This window comes from Notothenia rossii (genome assembly GCF_949606895.1).
Source record: "Notothenia rossii genome assembly, chromosome: 4".
NCBI lineage: Eukaryota > Metazoa > Chordata > Actinopteri > Perciformes > Nototheniidae > Notothenia > Notothenia rossii.
Window position 1 is genome coordinate 26,741,455 of NC_136902.1, and position 15,086 is coordinate 26,756,540.

The window sequence follows — 15,086 nt, forward strand, 5'->3', positions numbered from 1 at the left end:
TTGAGTTTGAACAGGCTGGGGTGCTTTGGGAAGGGGGCGTAGGCAGGCAGAGTGCACGAAATTATTGAAATATATATACAGTTCTGTTTCATATGAGGGTTGAGAGCTGTACCCATAAATCTCGTCATCTTGTGCTCAAAGTGCACCAGATGGGTGCACTTAACTTCAACATTTAAAAAAAGAGCTTCCCGTGGGAGCATGCCCCCGGATCCCCCTAGACTAGAGTATGTGAGGTCCACTCACAAATAAAGCAGGCTCACATGGATAGGATACTAGATAAGTTTGCCAGGTATTATACATAACTACATTAGTCCTAACAAATATTTTGGTAGAAAGGCAGGAAAAGGGATTCAAATCGAATTGAAACTAGTTGAAACTACTAACATTAATAATGGATCTGTTCAATTTGGATTTTTTCAGTAAACCATGCAAACAGTGGTGGAAAAAGTATTATAATTCTTCAGCAAAAGTGGTAAGCACCAATACAATGTATTGCAAATGTACAATTACTCATTTATAGTAAATTATTAAAATAAATGTATTTGTTCTATGATTAAATAACCAATATCAATTAATGTAATGCAATGTAATAATAGGTTGTTTGATTACTACTTTTAATTCAAGCTTATCATCTGTTTTTAAGTCTCAATGTGAAAAACAATAGGTAGCTACTACAGATGTCAGATAAGATAGACGACTAACAATATGAGCTCGGAAATATAGTGAAATAGAATGTTAAGTAGACCGAAAATACATAAGAGACATGCAGTAGCTACCTTTAAATTGAAGTGAATTGCAATACTCAAAAAATATAAAAAATAAAACATGTAGGCCTACTTAGTTGCCAGGGGAAACTCATAGCCATATCCATGGCCCAGAAATTGGAGCACCTAGTTTGCCTGCAGCCTTGATTAGAGTTATTGATTACACCTGGGATTTTCCTGCTATGACATTTGAAAATGTCTGCCATGAAAAAAAATCCATAATGTGCAGCACAGATACAGTACAATAGAAGCCATGTTTGTGAATAAGGCTTGACAAAGTCTGTGGGGGATGTGCATCTAAATGCAAGTTTCATAATTTTTCAGATAAAATACAAAATTGAGTTGATTGATTCGTTGATTAGATTGAAACTGATTCCACAACATCAACATATCCATGAGGTTACTACATACACACAGAAGCATCAACAAAAGGAGAATGCTAACCAATGAATTAGCTTAGTTAGCTTTTTGCTAAATTCAGGAGCTGTTTTTAACTTTTGACTCAAAATGCGTAACTTATTAAGGTAAAAACATTGAAAGAAAGGTTCCATATTGTTTAGAGAGACTTGACAAAATGTTAGCATGCTAGCGCTTTCACTTAAGCACTAGCTACCTGTTATGCTAGTACTAAAACATACCAGTAAGCATGCTGACAAACAGGAAGTCATGTCTGCTCTCCTCCAAATTATCCCTCAGTTCTTTATTTTTTTATATAGCTTACTAATTAATATAGCTCTACATATTGTCGTCTTACCGTCAAGCCACCATGGTTCAGATGAAAGAAGCTTGATTAAAATAAAATATGAATATGCTAATCTAACGGTCTCACAGCCTGAGAGAAGCACAAGAGTCCTCTGGGTTTAATTGCCCTGGGTCGGGCCTATCAGGCTACAGAGCCTACGTGTGGAGGCAAACCAAATAAAGAAGAAATAACAGAATATTTGTTGAGAGCACACTGTCATTCTGAATAATTAATTCACTCAGCTGCCTTTCAAGGTATTTCTTCTCCTCAGAAACTTCACCATTAATGTCTGCTTGCATACTCTATGTCCAGATTTCACTAGAAGTGGTGTACAATTAGAGCATAGGATTACAGCCAAAATTAACATACTGTAATTCAAGAATATTTATCTTAATTTATGGTAAATGGTAAATGGACTGTACTTATATAGCGCTTTATCCAGTCTTTGAGACCCCTCAAAGCGTTTTACATACTACATGTCATTCATCCATTCACACAGAGCAGTGTACCTCACTCTAGGACCTAACATTCACACACCGTGGCCATGCCATCAGGAGCAACTCAGGGTTAAGTATCTTGCCCAGGGATACATCGACATGTTGACTGCATGGGCTGATCGAACCCACAACCTTCTGGTTGAAAGACGACCGCACTCCCTCACAGCCACATTCGATAAATGGAAATTTATCAAGTTTTGTTTTGCTTTTATGTACATTTGTCATCATTTTGCTTTGTAAATACATTTACTTTCTAGAGGGAATGTTTCAGCTTGCTGTTGAGGTCACTGGATCAGATATATTCACACGATTGTGTTTTCACGTAAGAGCTTCAGTTTGTTGGTGATAATGTTTGTTTGTGTAACTGTCTTATGGAGAAAAGGTTGTATACATTCAGCCTTTAAATATCTATCAGACATGGCTGTGCTATCTCTCAGCCCAACATAAATATTTTCTCCTGTGGGTGTCACTTGTTCTCTTATATTGAAACATCTCTTCCTCTCATGCGTGCATATAGATGCTCTGAGACAGTGGCGTAGCTGTGGGTGGGCCCGGGTGGGCCTGGGCCCACCCACATGCACGTCTGGCCCACCCACATGCACGTCTGGCCCACCCACATGCACGTCTGGCCCACCCACAGCCAATCAGCGCGTTATAGCGCAGAGCTGGGAAGCCCAGAAGGAAGTGCCACAAACTGCAGTTCCTCTAGTGGCCAGCAGGGGATGGATGCAGAAAGGAGCAATTCCCATAGACCCCATGTTAAAATGCCCAACTTTACAGCAGAAATAAACATGTTTATAGCCTGGATCCAATCAAAGTTATTCTGGATATATAGTTAGATTCCACCTTCATGACAATGGAATAGGGAGTGCATTTTTTTAACGTGAGTAAATGAGTAAGTAAAGTAAGTTTTGCCGTGAGTGAATTAAAGTCTTTTTTCTTCTTGAGGTCTGCAGTGAAGCGTGTACACATTTGCTGAATATGAAAAGACTCTCTCAGTGTGTGCCCACTGTGCGACTGTCAAGGATAAACAACCCGTGGCCGCCGAGCCATTCATGTGTAGGGATGGGTACCGAGCCCCGGTATTAAACGGGCCCCAGGGCTGAATTATTAAAGACCGTGGTACCATTAAGCTCCGACGTTATCGGTCGGTACTGGAGAGAGACATGTAAAACATATCTGTCACATGTATTATTGCTACACAAACATTATATTGCAGTTTTAGTGTCGCCAACTCTGTTTCTAATATGCAAAAAGACAGCAAAATGCGTCTATGATTATTTTTAGTATTTTAGATCTTGCCAATCCCCGCCTGCTTGCGAGGGGGCGGGGCAGTTTACACACACGCAGCTGCTACATGCAGCAACACACACACACACGGAGGAGATGGCAGAGAGAACGCGCTCCGAGGTGTGGTTAAACTTTACCCGTCTCGATGCTCGTTACCAAAAGTGCAATAAGAGTTTAGCATGTAAGGGCGCCGGTAACACGAGCAATTTGTCTAAACATTTAGCAAAAGTGCACCACATTCAGAGGGAGAAATGCACCGGGTTTGACTGTCTTTCTGGTAGCGCTGTAGCCCCCCCATCCACGAGTAACGTTTCCCCGTCAGGTGTTATGAATGCTAGCAGCGAAACACGGAGTTAACTCAATTATACAAACATGGGTTGATGATTAGAGGTAACTGAGTTATTTATTTTGTTAAAGTTTCAGCTATTCTGTTTACAGTTCTATCCGATTCTTTAATACGATGTATACGATTGTTGTTTCTTTTGATGTGAAATATTATTTATTTAATTTAAATAAAAAAGCAATGTTAGTTTTGTTCACAATTTGTTAGTTTACCTTCTTTTTTTTCTCCAAAAAAACGATTAAAGCACCGGATCGATAAGCGGTATCAATAAATGTAGTAGGCCTACCTTTAAAACCTTAACGATACCCATCCCTAGTCATGTGGATGTCAGTAACACACATTCTGAGGCCGCCGTGCGTTTTTGTTTTCACTGCTAGTTTATGCTTATGTTCAATTAGTGCATTAAAAAATCATTAAAATCATTAATGAAGTTTGAGCTCAGACCCCACGCTTAATAAGTCTCCCCCTGGCCCACCTACATTTCTCCAGGCCCACCCACAATAATTCCTGGCTACGCCACTGCTCTGAGAGTGTGTTAGCGTGTACTGTACTCTATGTAACTGATGTGCCCGCTGTGTCCAGGTGTGTGTGATTTCATGCATGAGAACATTTAGTGGTCATATCAGCAAACTGCTTAAAGCCATATGGATGCGCTGGCATAGCATCTGTATTCTATTATTACCAGTTCACATGCAATATGCTCATGTGACTGATTGAGATGCATGTGCACAATGTGTTCTACCACTTTTTTTATTTATTTTTGTATGCGTCTTATACACTAAGCATTTAAAAGGTGCCGTAACAATGCAGTTTCCAAGCATGTAAACATTTCACATTTTGAATGTTTTACAATTCATTTACTCCACTCAGTACTTCATGTCTTGATTTGTTTGTCTTTATCCTTTTTGGTGCAAGTTAATAGGGTGAATCTGTGTTGTAATGTATGTATATCATTTAAATGTAAAAGGCTGTGTTGTATGCTGCTAAAAATGTAAATAAATATATTGTGGGATAAAAAAGGATGAATTCTGCCATTTGAATCTGTGTTCTTGACATAAACTAACCTCCATCTGCGTCAGTGACGTCAGCCTCGGCCTGTTCAGATACAGCTGCTCCTCCAGGGTCTCGGAGGGGAAGAAGACCCCGCCGGGCAACGCAGCAGAGAAGCTGACATTCAGGATCCCTCCCGGCGCCGCGTCCAGGTCCGGCTGGATGTTGAAGATAAAAACATCCTCGACGGGCACAGAGAGCACTGCTGACACGCCCTCCAGGAAGTTACCAAGCAGTGGTGACAGGAAGTGCTCCTGGGACATGTTCTGCAGACGGACGGTGACACTGCTGCCCAGCATGTCTTCTGTGATGATGAGGACGCGGAGAACGCACTGGGCTGAAATGCTGTAGACGCCATCTGAAGAGTTAAAAAAAGACAATCGAGGAAAAGGTTGAATAAATGTGCTTCTGAGGATGGACAAAAGGGTTAGGAAGTGAAGAAGCATTAAGATAAAGTGATAAAGAAATATGTTGGAGAGGTTTTAGAGACTGTAAAGTGGTTTAAAATTGTGCAGGACAATGATACAAGATATGTAACTGTAAGACTCCATGCACATTGACATCTACACACGTACAAATATTGTGAAAATAAAAGAGAAAAATAGACCCAGGCTTGTTTTTATAACTGCTAAGTCTTTTTACAGTAAATGCTGAAGAAAACTATTTCACACTGGAGGCTATTCAAGTGGCAACACAGTTGAAGTAGGCCACCTCCAGAGAACAGAAACAAATACACAAACACACACTTGTTTTCATTCAAACTTATGTTAATAGCACTCAAAAGAAATGTACTGTAATTCAGTGAGATATTGTATTAAGTGAAAGAGGGAGTGAAGCTAACGATTGAAACTGCCGCTAAGCTGATGTTTAAATAATTTGATGGGGAAATACATTTGCTCTGGGTTATTAACACATATTATGTAAGCTTGTATCTGCTGTGAGTGAACTGCAACCGTGCTAGCAGCCAGACCATAATATGAGTTGTGTAGTCATGCATATAGTTATGTAATAATGAGGCTTATATAGTTTCACATGGCAAACAGGTCAAAAAGGCACCAAAGTTGGCACTTGAGGTCAATTTCGGCATTATTATTATGGTTTGGGAAATATGGTGTTTTTTATGGTTTTGGTTTTTATTTAAAAACTGACTAACATTTAAGACCCTCTCATTTCGTTAGATTAACTGGGTTGAGTGGTCACCTTAAACTTATGATGATCATTGTGACCTACATCAGAAAAACACATTTTTAGATGCTCACATCCACTTACGCTGTGATTTAATTAAACCTTACCCACACCACAATATCTTTCATGAGGCCAAGAAGTATATATATGTTTCTATGAATTCAGTCATCATCTGCACACAGTCAATTATCCAGAAGACTTTCTTAAATGGTTGTTGGATGAGACATGTATGGTATAAGACGGCTTAGCCCTTTTCTGAAATCCACCTCACCATTGTTCGCAAGATAATGCAATTCTATAATCTTATTTTCCAGTAAGAGAGACAAAACGGATCCTCTGAAATCTACATTTGTTTGTGAGCCAGGAAGTCTGTTTTATGCCTTTTGCATTTGATTGAACAAACCACACAAAGACAGAGAGAGAGGGGAGTGCCCCTCCTCATGTCTCCTTACACTCAGCTTTGGTTACAAATTCAACACAGCGCTCCTTTTTCTCTGAAACCTGTGACTTGTACAAAATGAGCTCATACGAATCACAGCAGGTCACAACCCTCACAAACAGAACAATATCTGTAACAAAGACACACACAAGGCATGTTTCTTCTACACTGGATACAAACACAATCCGCTGCTAGGCTGCATTTTATGGCCGTATAAAGCAATTTGGTGCGACAACCTGGCTAATAAGCTATAAAATAAACAAATGAACATGACCAGACAGCCATGAGAGGGCAACTCTCTGCAGCAGCGCTGAGGAGGTGAAACAGGGTGACCGGTTGATAAGACTGAGAGCATGAAAGAGGAAGAAAACAGAACATGAGGGGACTTGAAGTAAAAAGGGCATGATTAATCAGAGAAATAAAGTATTAAGAAATAAAAGGGCGTGTCAGTGGAGGATGGAGAGTGAGGTGGGGGGAAAGACGGACAGAGGCGATGGAGGGTGAAAGATATTTTTAAAAAACTATAAGAAGCAAAATATGAGGTACAAGAGAAGAAACATGAGGAAGAGAATGAGGACCTTTAGCCATGAATGACAAAGAGGGGCCTATTTGGTCGGTTTTGGCGCAGTGGTTAGAGCGTTTGTCATCAGATCAAGGGGCGTTGGTGAACTCCAGTTCAAATCCCGCCTCGGCCACTGTGTCCTTGGGCAAGACACTTTACCCGCATTTGCTCCTGTGGGTATTGTCCACAGTAATGACTCTTACATGTCTAATATGTGTAATGTGTATTTGTAAAGCGCTTTGAGCACCTGTAAAAGCGCTCTAATAAAAAATGTAATCCATTATTATTATTATTAGATAAGGAACACAACATCTACTGTATAATAATGTACTTTGTATGTATTACTGTAAATAATAATAATAATAGATTTAATTTGTTAGCGCTTTTACAGGTGCTCAAAGACGCTTTACAGATAATAGTGAAGAGAAAAGAAAAGAGAAGAAAGGAACAACAAATAAATATATAGTTAAAGTTAAAGTCAAATAATACTAAAACAATCACACATGAAAAGCCAGATTGAAGAGGTGAGTTTTTGTGAGTTTTTTGAAGGTGGTGAGGTCAGTGCAGTCTCTGATGGGTTGTGGGAGTGAGTTCCAGAGGGAGGGGGCAGCGACGGAGAAGGCTCTGTCCCCCCAGGTCCGGTGATTGGTGCGGGTGGGGATGGATAGGAGGTTGGCTTCTGATGAGCGGAGGCAGCGGGAAGGGGTGTGGTGGTGCAGCAGGTCTGTGAGGTAGGGGGGGGCCTGGTTGTTGAGGGCTTTGTAAGTAATGAGGAGGACTTTGAAGTGGATTCTTTGACGGACGGGGAGCCAGTGGAGGTTCTGGAGGATGGGAGTGATGTGGTCTCGGGAGCGGGTGAGGAGGCGGGCAGCAGAGTTCTGGATATGTTGGAGTTTATTGAGGAGGTTGGATGGTATGCCGCATAGAGGATGCTATTGCAGTAGTCGAGTCGTGAAGTGATGAATGCATGAATCAGGGTTTCAGCAGCAGAGGAGGAGAGAGATGGGCGGAGACGGGCAAAGGTGATGTGATTTATGTGGTGGTTGAATTTGAGCTGACTGTCGAAAATGACTCCGAGGTTGCGGATGTGAGGGGGGGAGATAGAGTGTGGCTGTCAATGGTGAAGTTGAAATTCTGGATGTCTTTGATATGGGATGGGGGGGCCGATGATGATGATGTCTGATTTGGCACTGTTCAATTGGAGATAGTTTGTTTGCATCCATGCTTTTATTTCTGAGAGACAGTTGGTGAGAGTGGAGTGTGTTGTGGGGGTGATGGTTTTTGTTGAGATATAAAGTTGGATGTCATCGGCGTAGCAGTGAAATTGAAGGTTGTGGCGACTAATTATTTTGCCAAGGGGGAGCATGTAAAGGATGAAGAGGAGGGGGCCAAGCACCGAACCCTGGGGGACGCCTTGGGACAGAGGAGCAGTGGAGGAGGTGCAGTTGTTGATGTTGATAAACTGATGTCTGTCGGTGAGGTAGGATTTCAGCCAGGAGAGTGCAGTGTCAGTGATGTTGAGTGATGATTCGAGGAGGGACAGCAGGATGGTGTGGTTGATGGTGTCGAATGCTGCGGTGAGGTCGAGGAGGATGAGGATGTTCAGGTTGCCGGAGTCAGAGGAGAGGAGGAGGTCGTTTGTGATTTTCAGAAGAGCTGTTTCTGTGCTGTGTTTTGATTTGAAACCGGATTGAAATGGCTCAAAGAGGTCATTGGAGCTGAGGTGGGATTTTAGTTGTGAGGCAATGACACAAATACACAAATGACATAAATAATTGATCATTGATGCTCACTTATTTTCATTTGCTAATACTGTACTAAACCTAAATGGAAGTGGTTACTTGATTGATTAAATGGTAAACGACGCATTAGAATTAGACGAGGTGACCAAAGTGAATGATATTAATCAGTTTGATCATTCATTTGCAATGTGTTACTCATGTTCTGTTGACATTAAGGGACACACATGCAGAAAGGAAGGAGGGCAGGAAGTGAAGAAATGCAAAAAGGGAAAGAGAGACAAAATAAATAATTTGAAATTATTGAGAAGGTTAAAGAAAAATAAATGCAATACAGGCAAAGAAATTAAAAGAAAAGACTGAATAAATAGAAAAAGATGGAGAGAGATGTGGAGAGAAAAGGAGGAGAGAGGGGCGGTGGGATGGGGGTTGGGTGGGTGGCAGCTGGTTTGATTACCGGATTATGAGGAGCCTCACTCCCCACTGACCTCTAACACACACACACACACACACACACACACACACACACACACACACACACACACACACACACACACACACACACACACACACACACACACACACACACACACACACACACACACACACACACACACACACACACACACACACACACTAAAATCCAGAGCCCTTCATAATAAATGACAGAAGAAGGAGAAGCAATATGAAGGAGGGAAACTCCCACATAAAGTCATCTGGGAACATTTTAATAGAATAATTTGTAAAATTAGATAGATGAACAGAAATGGGTAGATGGATTAGTCAAGATAATGCAGCATGTCCGACTTTAAAATAATGTTCAGTATTAGGTGAAGTAATTCAATGTCACAGCATCTTCTGGGGTTAAAAGCCAGCTGTTTTATCAGCTCTCTGGATCACGATGCAAAAACGCAGTGGTAATTGACGCTGATCTCCCATTGTCATTTAAATGAAACAGGAATCTATGAAAAGACCTGCGATTATCTGCTGGAATAGGACCCAATCTCTACACACACACACAACCACACACACAAATATTCCCTCTATTTCTGTACACTGAAATACAGCCGTCAACGACACAAAGCAGATACAAAGCTAGATGTAGATTAGCTTAGCATAAAGACAGGAAAAAGAGGTAACTAAGCAGAAAGTCTGACAGCATGCAAATAAAAAAGTATTTTTAATGTTTCTATGCTAAGCTAACTGTCTTTTGGCTACAGGTCCATATAAAGTACAGTATTATTGCACATTAAATATTCAATCTTTGCGTGAATTGTCTGCCTTTCAAAGACATTATGACCCTACCAATATTCTCTTTTACAAAAACATAATGCGCACAAAATAGAAGTAACAATACTTAAACATTACCACTTGTTGTGTCCTATGGCTGTATTTATATTGATGATATTGGCAAAAGGATACACTCAATTTGTACCCAGATATGTTTTATTTCACGAGGATGAAAAAGCACTTACTCGCTTTTATTCCAATTAATGGAGGATGTTTCTGTTTTTCTCTTCTTTGCCTCCAAACAATCCATCTGCACTATGGTTGTTTATTCCTTTGTTGTCACGCTGCTTTGTGTGCAATTGCCATGTTGGCTTCCTGCAGACTGTGTGCTTAACTGTTTTCCGATAAGAAAAAAAAACCACTACAATTTCCTCTGCCAGAGACATTGAAAACAAATCCCTTTGAGTTTCAGGCTCCCATGAACCCCCTTGAGTTGCCCACGGGGGACAACAGTAAGAGGAATATATGACAACGGTACAGAACATGTAACTGAAGCTAAAATGAAAAACGCTACTAAATATTAGTGGCTGTTTACCCTGACAGTTTTTAACTTCACTTTATCAGCCTTCAGAGGCCATTACAAGCAGCCATTACATTCTGACAGTAAATCTGGTGCACAAGCACACACATACACACACACACAAACACACACACACACACACACACACACACACACACACACACACACACACACACACACACACACACACACACACACACACACACACACACACACACACACACACACACACAAACACACACAAACATACGCAGTAAAATATCTTAATTTGGCTTCCCTTTGTGTCTCCACTCCAGCTAATTTGGACGACCTACATCAGCACAGGGCTCTTAAATCATCCTACCACATGTGCAACCAATGGGGAGAACAACTATTCAAGCTAAATGGCAATTTTGGCAATTAGACACACAAAACGCTGTCTACTTTCTGCCCGTGGGTCACTAACTCAGCTCCTTTTCTGCATTCAGCTTTAAATTGACACAGGAACATGCCCTTATAAGCTAATTACAGTTCTGCTGGAAACACAAAAGCCATAACCCATTAGTCTGCAGAAAAATAAAGGCCCTTTCCCAATTTTCTGCAAGGTATGATTCTCCCTTTTTTGGTACAAGTTAGACAACGGAGGATTGTGCTACAGCATGGGAATCTCACAACAAATCTGGTATAAGAAAAAGCCTAATTATAATGTTTCCTGCTGGTTTAAAAAGCACACGTTTTTCCAAAAGCACAATAGGGAAAAGGTTCTAAAAAAGGAAGCGTTTGAAACGTAATGCAGGGATTCCTTACTTTGTCTGAAGTTTGACTTTAATGTTCAAATTAAATAAAGTTATTGTGCTTTAGATACATGAGGAATATCATTGTGAGATCAGGTGACCTTTACTGTAGTTTTTGTATAAGATTCTCGTCCGTTACTAAAAAACCATCTGACAGTGTTGCACCCAAAAAAAAGCATTATCAGCTAACAAATGCACATCATGGCACTCTTTGGCCCTTTGGACAACATTTTGAACAAACAGGGCCAATAAACACTAGCCCGTAATGGTCACACGCATGTATAACTATTAAAAGTATCTAAAATGATTAATTAATTGAAGAAATTCTTACGTGGTAACTGAATGAATGAAAACCCTTAATCAGAAACTTTAGAGCCAATTTAATTTTAAATTGAAAATATTACACATTTTAGAAATAAGGTTAAACTCTGTATGAAGGTCAATACTGAAGCTCAATAAAGAGAAAAAAATACAGCGCACAAGGGCACAAGTCACCAACCATCCTAGGGCTTATGGGATTCTCTGGTGTCAATCACTTTGTCAGACAAGAAGGGCTTTATATCCAGAGCTAGTTCCAAAGACATCAGGTCTATCTCAGTGGAATCTAAAGGAGCAATCGTGAAATACTTTGAATCCTGGTGAGAGGTGAGTGAAGGTGATATTGTCCATCACTTCCCAATAAACCAGGAAGTCATAACTAATGCATTGCCCTTTCTGCGTGGCACTCTGCTTTAGCGTGCATGAAAACTATAAAACATTAATGACCTCCAAATTCAAAACTCTCACAAATGGAAGGTTATTTTTGCACTACGGGAAAACAAAGCTTTTCTTAAATAACAACACTGCAAGCTTTCACGGCTCCTGTAGGCTTCGAGCCAACATCCCCCCTCCGTCTGTTCGCACTTCAAAGAGGGAGGAGTGCTGGTGTGCATAAAGCCTCTAAGAATAAACACTGATCTGGAAATCATCAGCGAGGTGCCACGGATGCGTGAACACGAAGACGCTGCGAGAGAGAGGCTGGCCTCCGATCAGTTCTTCGGCTCTAAGATGCTTTGTGGGTATGCGGTCCCTTGCGTTTCAAAGGGTTGAAGGAGTTCAGTGCTATCTCCCTGTGCCAGGTAGCCTGACTAATAGCACTCTCAAAGCTTCTTGAATGTCAGAGCTCGCTTCCTGGAAATCCGGACGGAAATAGTCTGCAAAGTAGCGTACAATAGAGGCCCACAGCTGGAGCTGAGAAACGCCCCAGAAACGTTTTTTAATAAGCTTCAATACAGAGCAGGAGGAGGGGTCACGAGGCAGAGACCTGGCATTTCACTCTGAGGAAAAAAGTGACAGAGCAAAGCAAGCAAAGGTTTGGAGATACTGCTGATGTGGTTTGAGAAGATGTGAGAAAAAGCTCTATCGCAGCCAAACAAGCCTCACTATTAAAACTCACAAAACTTACAGATGCTTTGAAGTTGAAGGAAAACTGTTAGACTTATGAATTAATGTCTATCAGTGTCCACATTTGCAGGGTTTCAAAACTACATAATTTGGTGATAAAACCTTAAAAGAAATGCTTGATATTTAAATGTGCTGTTGGTGTAACCGATTGTGCCACAGTCAGGTTATAACACACTTCAGAGGTTGGTAAAACAGATTGATTAAGATGAAAAAAACAGTGAATCTTCGAAAAACACCAAGCATTTTTCTGGGAAGTTTCATCTGTTTGACGGACATCTATTGGTGCACTTATTGTATGATTTTCAGAACTTCTGAAATGTTACATTTCTTGTTTTCTCACAGTATAAGCATGTAGTTTCTACATAGTAGCCTAGTGAAAAGAAAACCTTGAATATCCATTGAGTAAGTTTTGCATTATTTATCCCATGTTCATATTTTCGTGTCACTTTGAAAGGTGTTTTGAATGGGTTGTGTAATCTCAGAACATATGTTCTTATTCTTTGTGGATCCAGCTTATTGCGTAATGCTGTTGAGGTTAGAGGTTTGATTCTGCACATTTTTCAGGCATTCACGCATGGCATTGACACATTTAAGAGTCTGATATAAACTGTATGCACTCTTGTTGCTAAAGGGAGTTGGGATTAAATGGGAAAAAAGGCCCAAAAGGGGAGATATATTACAACTAGCATGCCAAATCCGAAAACAGTAAAATTGGATTTAGACTGGACAAAAGCCGTATGCTGCTACTCTGAAACACCCTGAACACCGTCATGGTGCCTTCAGCCCATTAGTTCACAGCCCGTGGATCCACAATCACATGGTTTCAAATCCCATTTCACACTGTGTTGTCTCATCCCTTTGTTTGGCCTTTCTCCTGCCTCTCCTCTTGGTTCAGAAACCTCATAGAGTCCTAATGAAATACATGAGCAGGTTGAGTTTTCAAAGCACTGTGTACCAAAAAGTGTGAGGAGTTTTCAGCTGTGTAAGTTGCCTGAAGGTCAGGAAAACTAATTGGAATGGTAACACTGAGGTTGTTAATGGAATAAACAACTGAAAAAAAAGTACTACAACTCCCAGAGATATACTGTGAGTGAAATAATAAAAAGCCAAAATGGCACTTTTTACAAATGAAGACATATAAGTGATTTAATGGATACTTGCGGAGAGGCATACCATACATTAATGCTTGTAAATTGACATGATTGTTAACAATATTGTGTTTGTGTATGCATCATTACAAAGCACAGGCACTTAAACCAACACGTGCACGTACACAAACACACACGCACAGATTTTCTGTGCTCTGTTTTTTAAAGCCTTCTACCCCTGAGGTCTGGGCACTCATTGTACTCAGAGTAAAGAAGCAACACATACTGTACACACACAAACACACACACACACACACACACACACACACACACACACACACACACACACACACACACACACACACACACACACACACACACACACACACACACACACACACACACACACACACACACACACACACACACACACACACACACACACACACACAGCATAATGGTTTAAACCAACCTTTTACTAAAGAAGCACTAATCCTTTACGTTAAACCAGATTCACTTAACTTGCACATGCACTGGACACAAAAAGCCCTCTCTCATGCAAAGTCTCTCACTTTAGGTCCATATCACATTCATACACACCCTCATGCCTATTGTACGGATAAATAACACAAATCCGCCCAATGAACTCTCTGACATTCAGACGTGGCATCTGTTTACGGCAGCGGCTATCACCCTCCATCTTGCATCTGTCTTCTGTTGCTGTTGCTTTCTCTCAAATGTACAACCAGAGACATTAAGATTATGTGGGGAACAGAGCAGAACCACAGTTCTACTTATTTCCATTTATAAAGACAGCTTTTCTGACCAAAGATGCTGAAAAAAGGGCTCCAGGAAAAAATAATTTTGCCCATTTCTCAACATGTGCTGAAAACACTCTGTTAAATCTGTGCAGTCACTCCAGCACCTGGGGCTGGGCGTGTCTGTCGCAGTTTAACCGCTCTTATCACGGCGAGGCCCTCCGACACCTGAATTCCTAATGAACATTTTCCAAACGATTTCTCCTGTTGGGCGGTGTAATAGTGCAGCAGTAATGTTCTGCTCAGTGCCGTACGTGTAGCAAAAAGGATTCCTGCGAGGCTGACTTGTGTATGCCAATCACTCAAACACATCAGAGGTAATGCACACTACTGAATAATGTTTGAATTACAATTATTAAAGAGATGAAAAATGTGGAAACCGTGCTGTAAAAGGAAAAAACTTGAGAAATGAATATTTATTCCCCGCATTGTGTTCAGGAAATAAAAAGAGATAACAACGTGAACACAAATCATCCAATTCCTCACAGCTACAACCCACCCTGCATTTAATATAGAAAAACCAACCCAAGACACAAATATGTG

At 40.7% G+C, this 15,086-nt stretch overlaps 1 protein-coding gene across 1 annotated transcript in view; it reads right to left on the reverse strand.

The window, feature by feature from the left end:
- The window catches only part of celsr3 (cadherin, EGF LAG seven-pass G-type receptor 3), a gene marked incomplete at its 5' end in the record, with an annotated part of 95,015 nt that extends 81,606 nt beyond the window's left edge, over positions 1 to 13,409 (reverse strand). Inside the window, 2 exons of the mRNA XM_079673636.1 lie at positions 4,701 to 5,044; positions 13,385 to 13,409. Of these exons, the coding sequence (XP_079529762.1) occupies positions 4,701 to 5,044; positions 13,385 to 13,409 (369 nt within the window). The remainder of the gene's footprint in view (positions 1 to 4,700; positions 5,045 to 13,384) is intronic.
- Between the last annotated feature and the right edge of the window lie 1,677 nt (positions 13,410 to 15,086).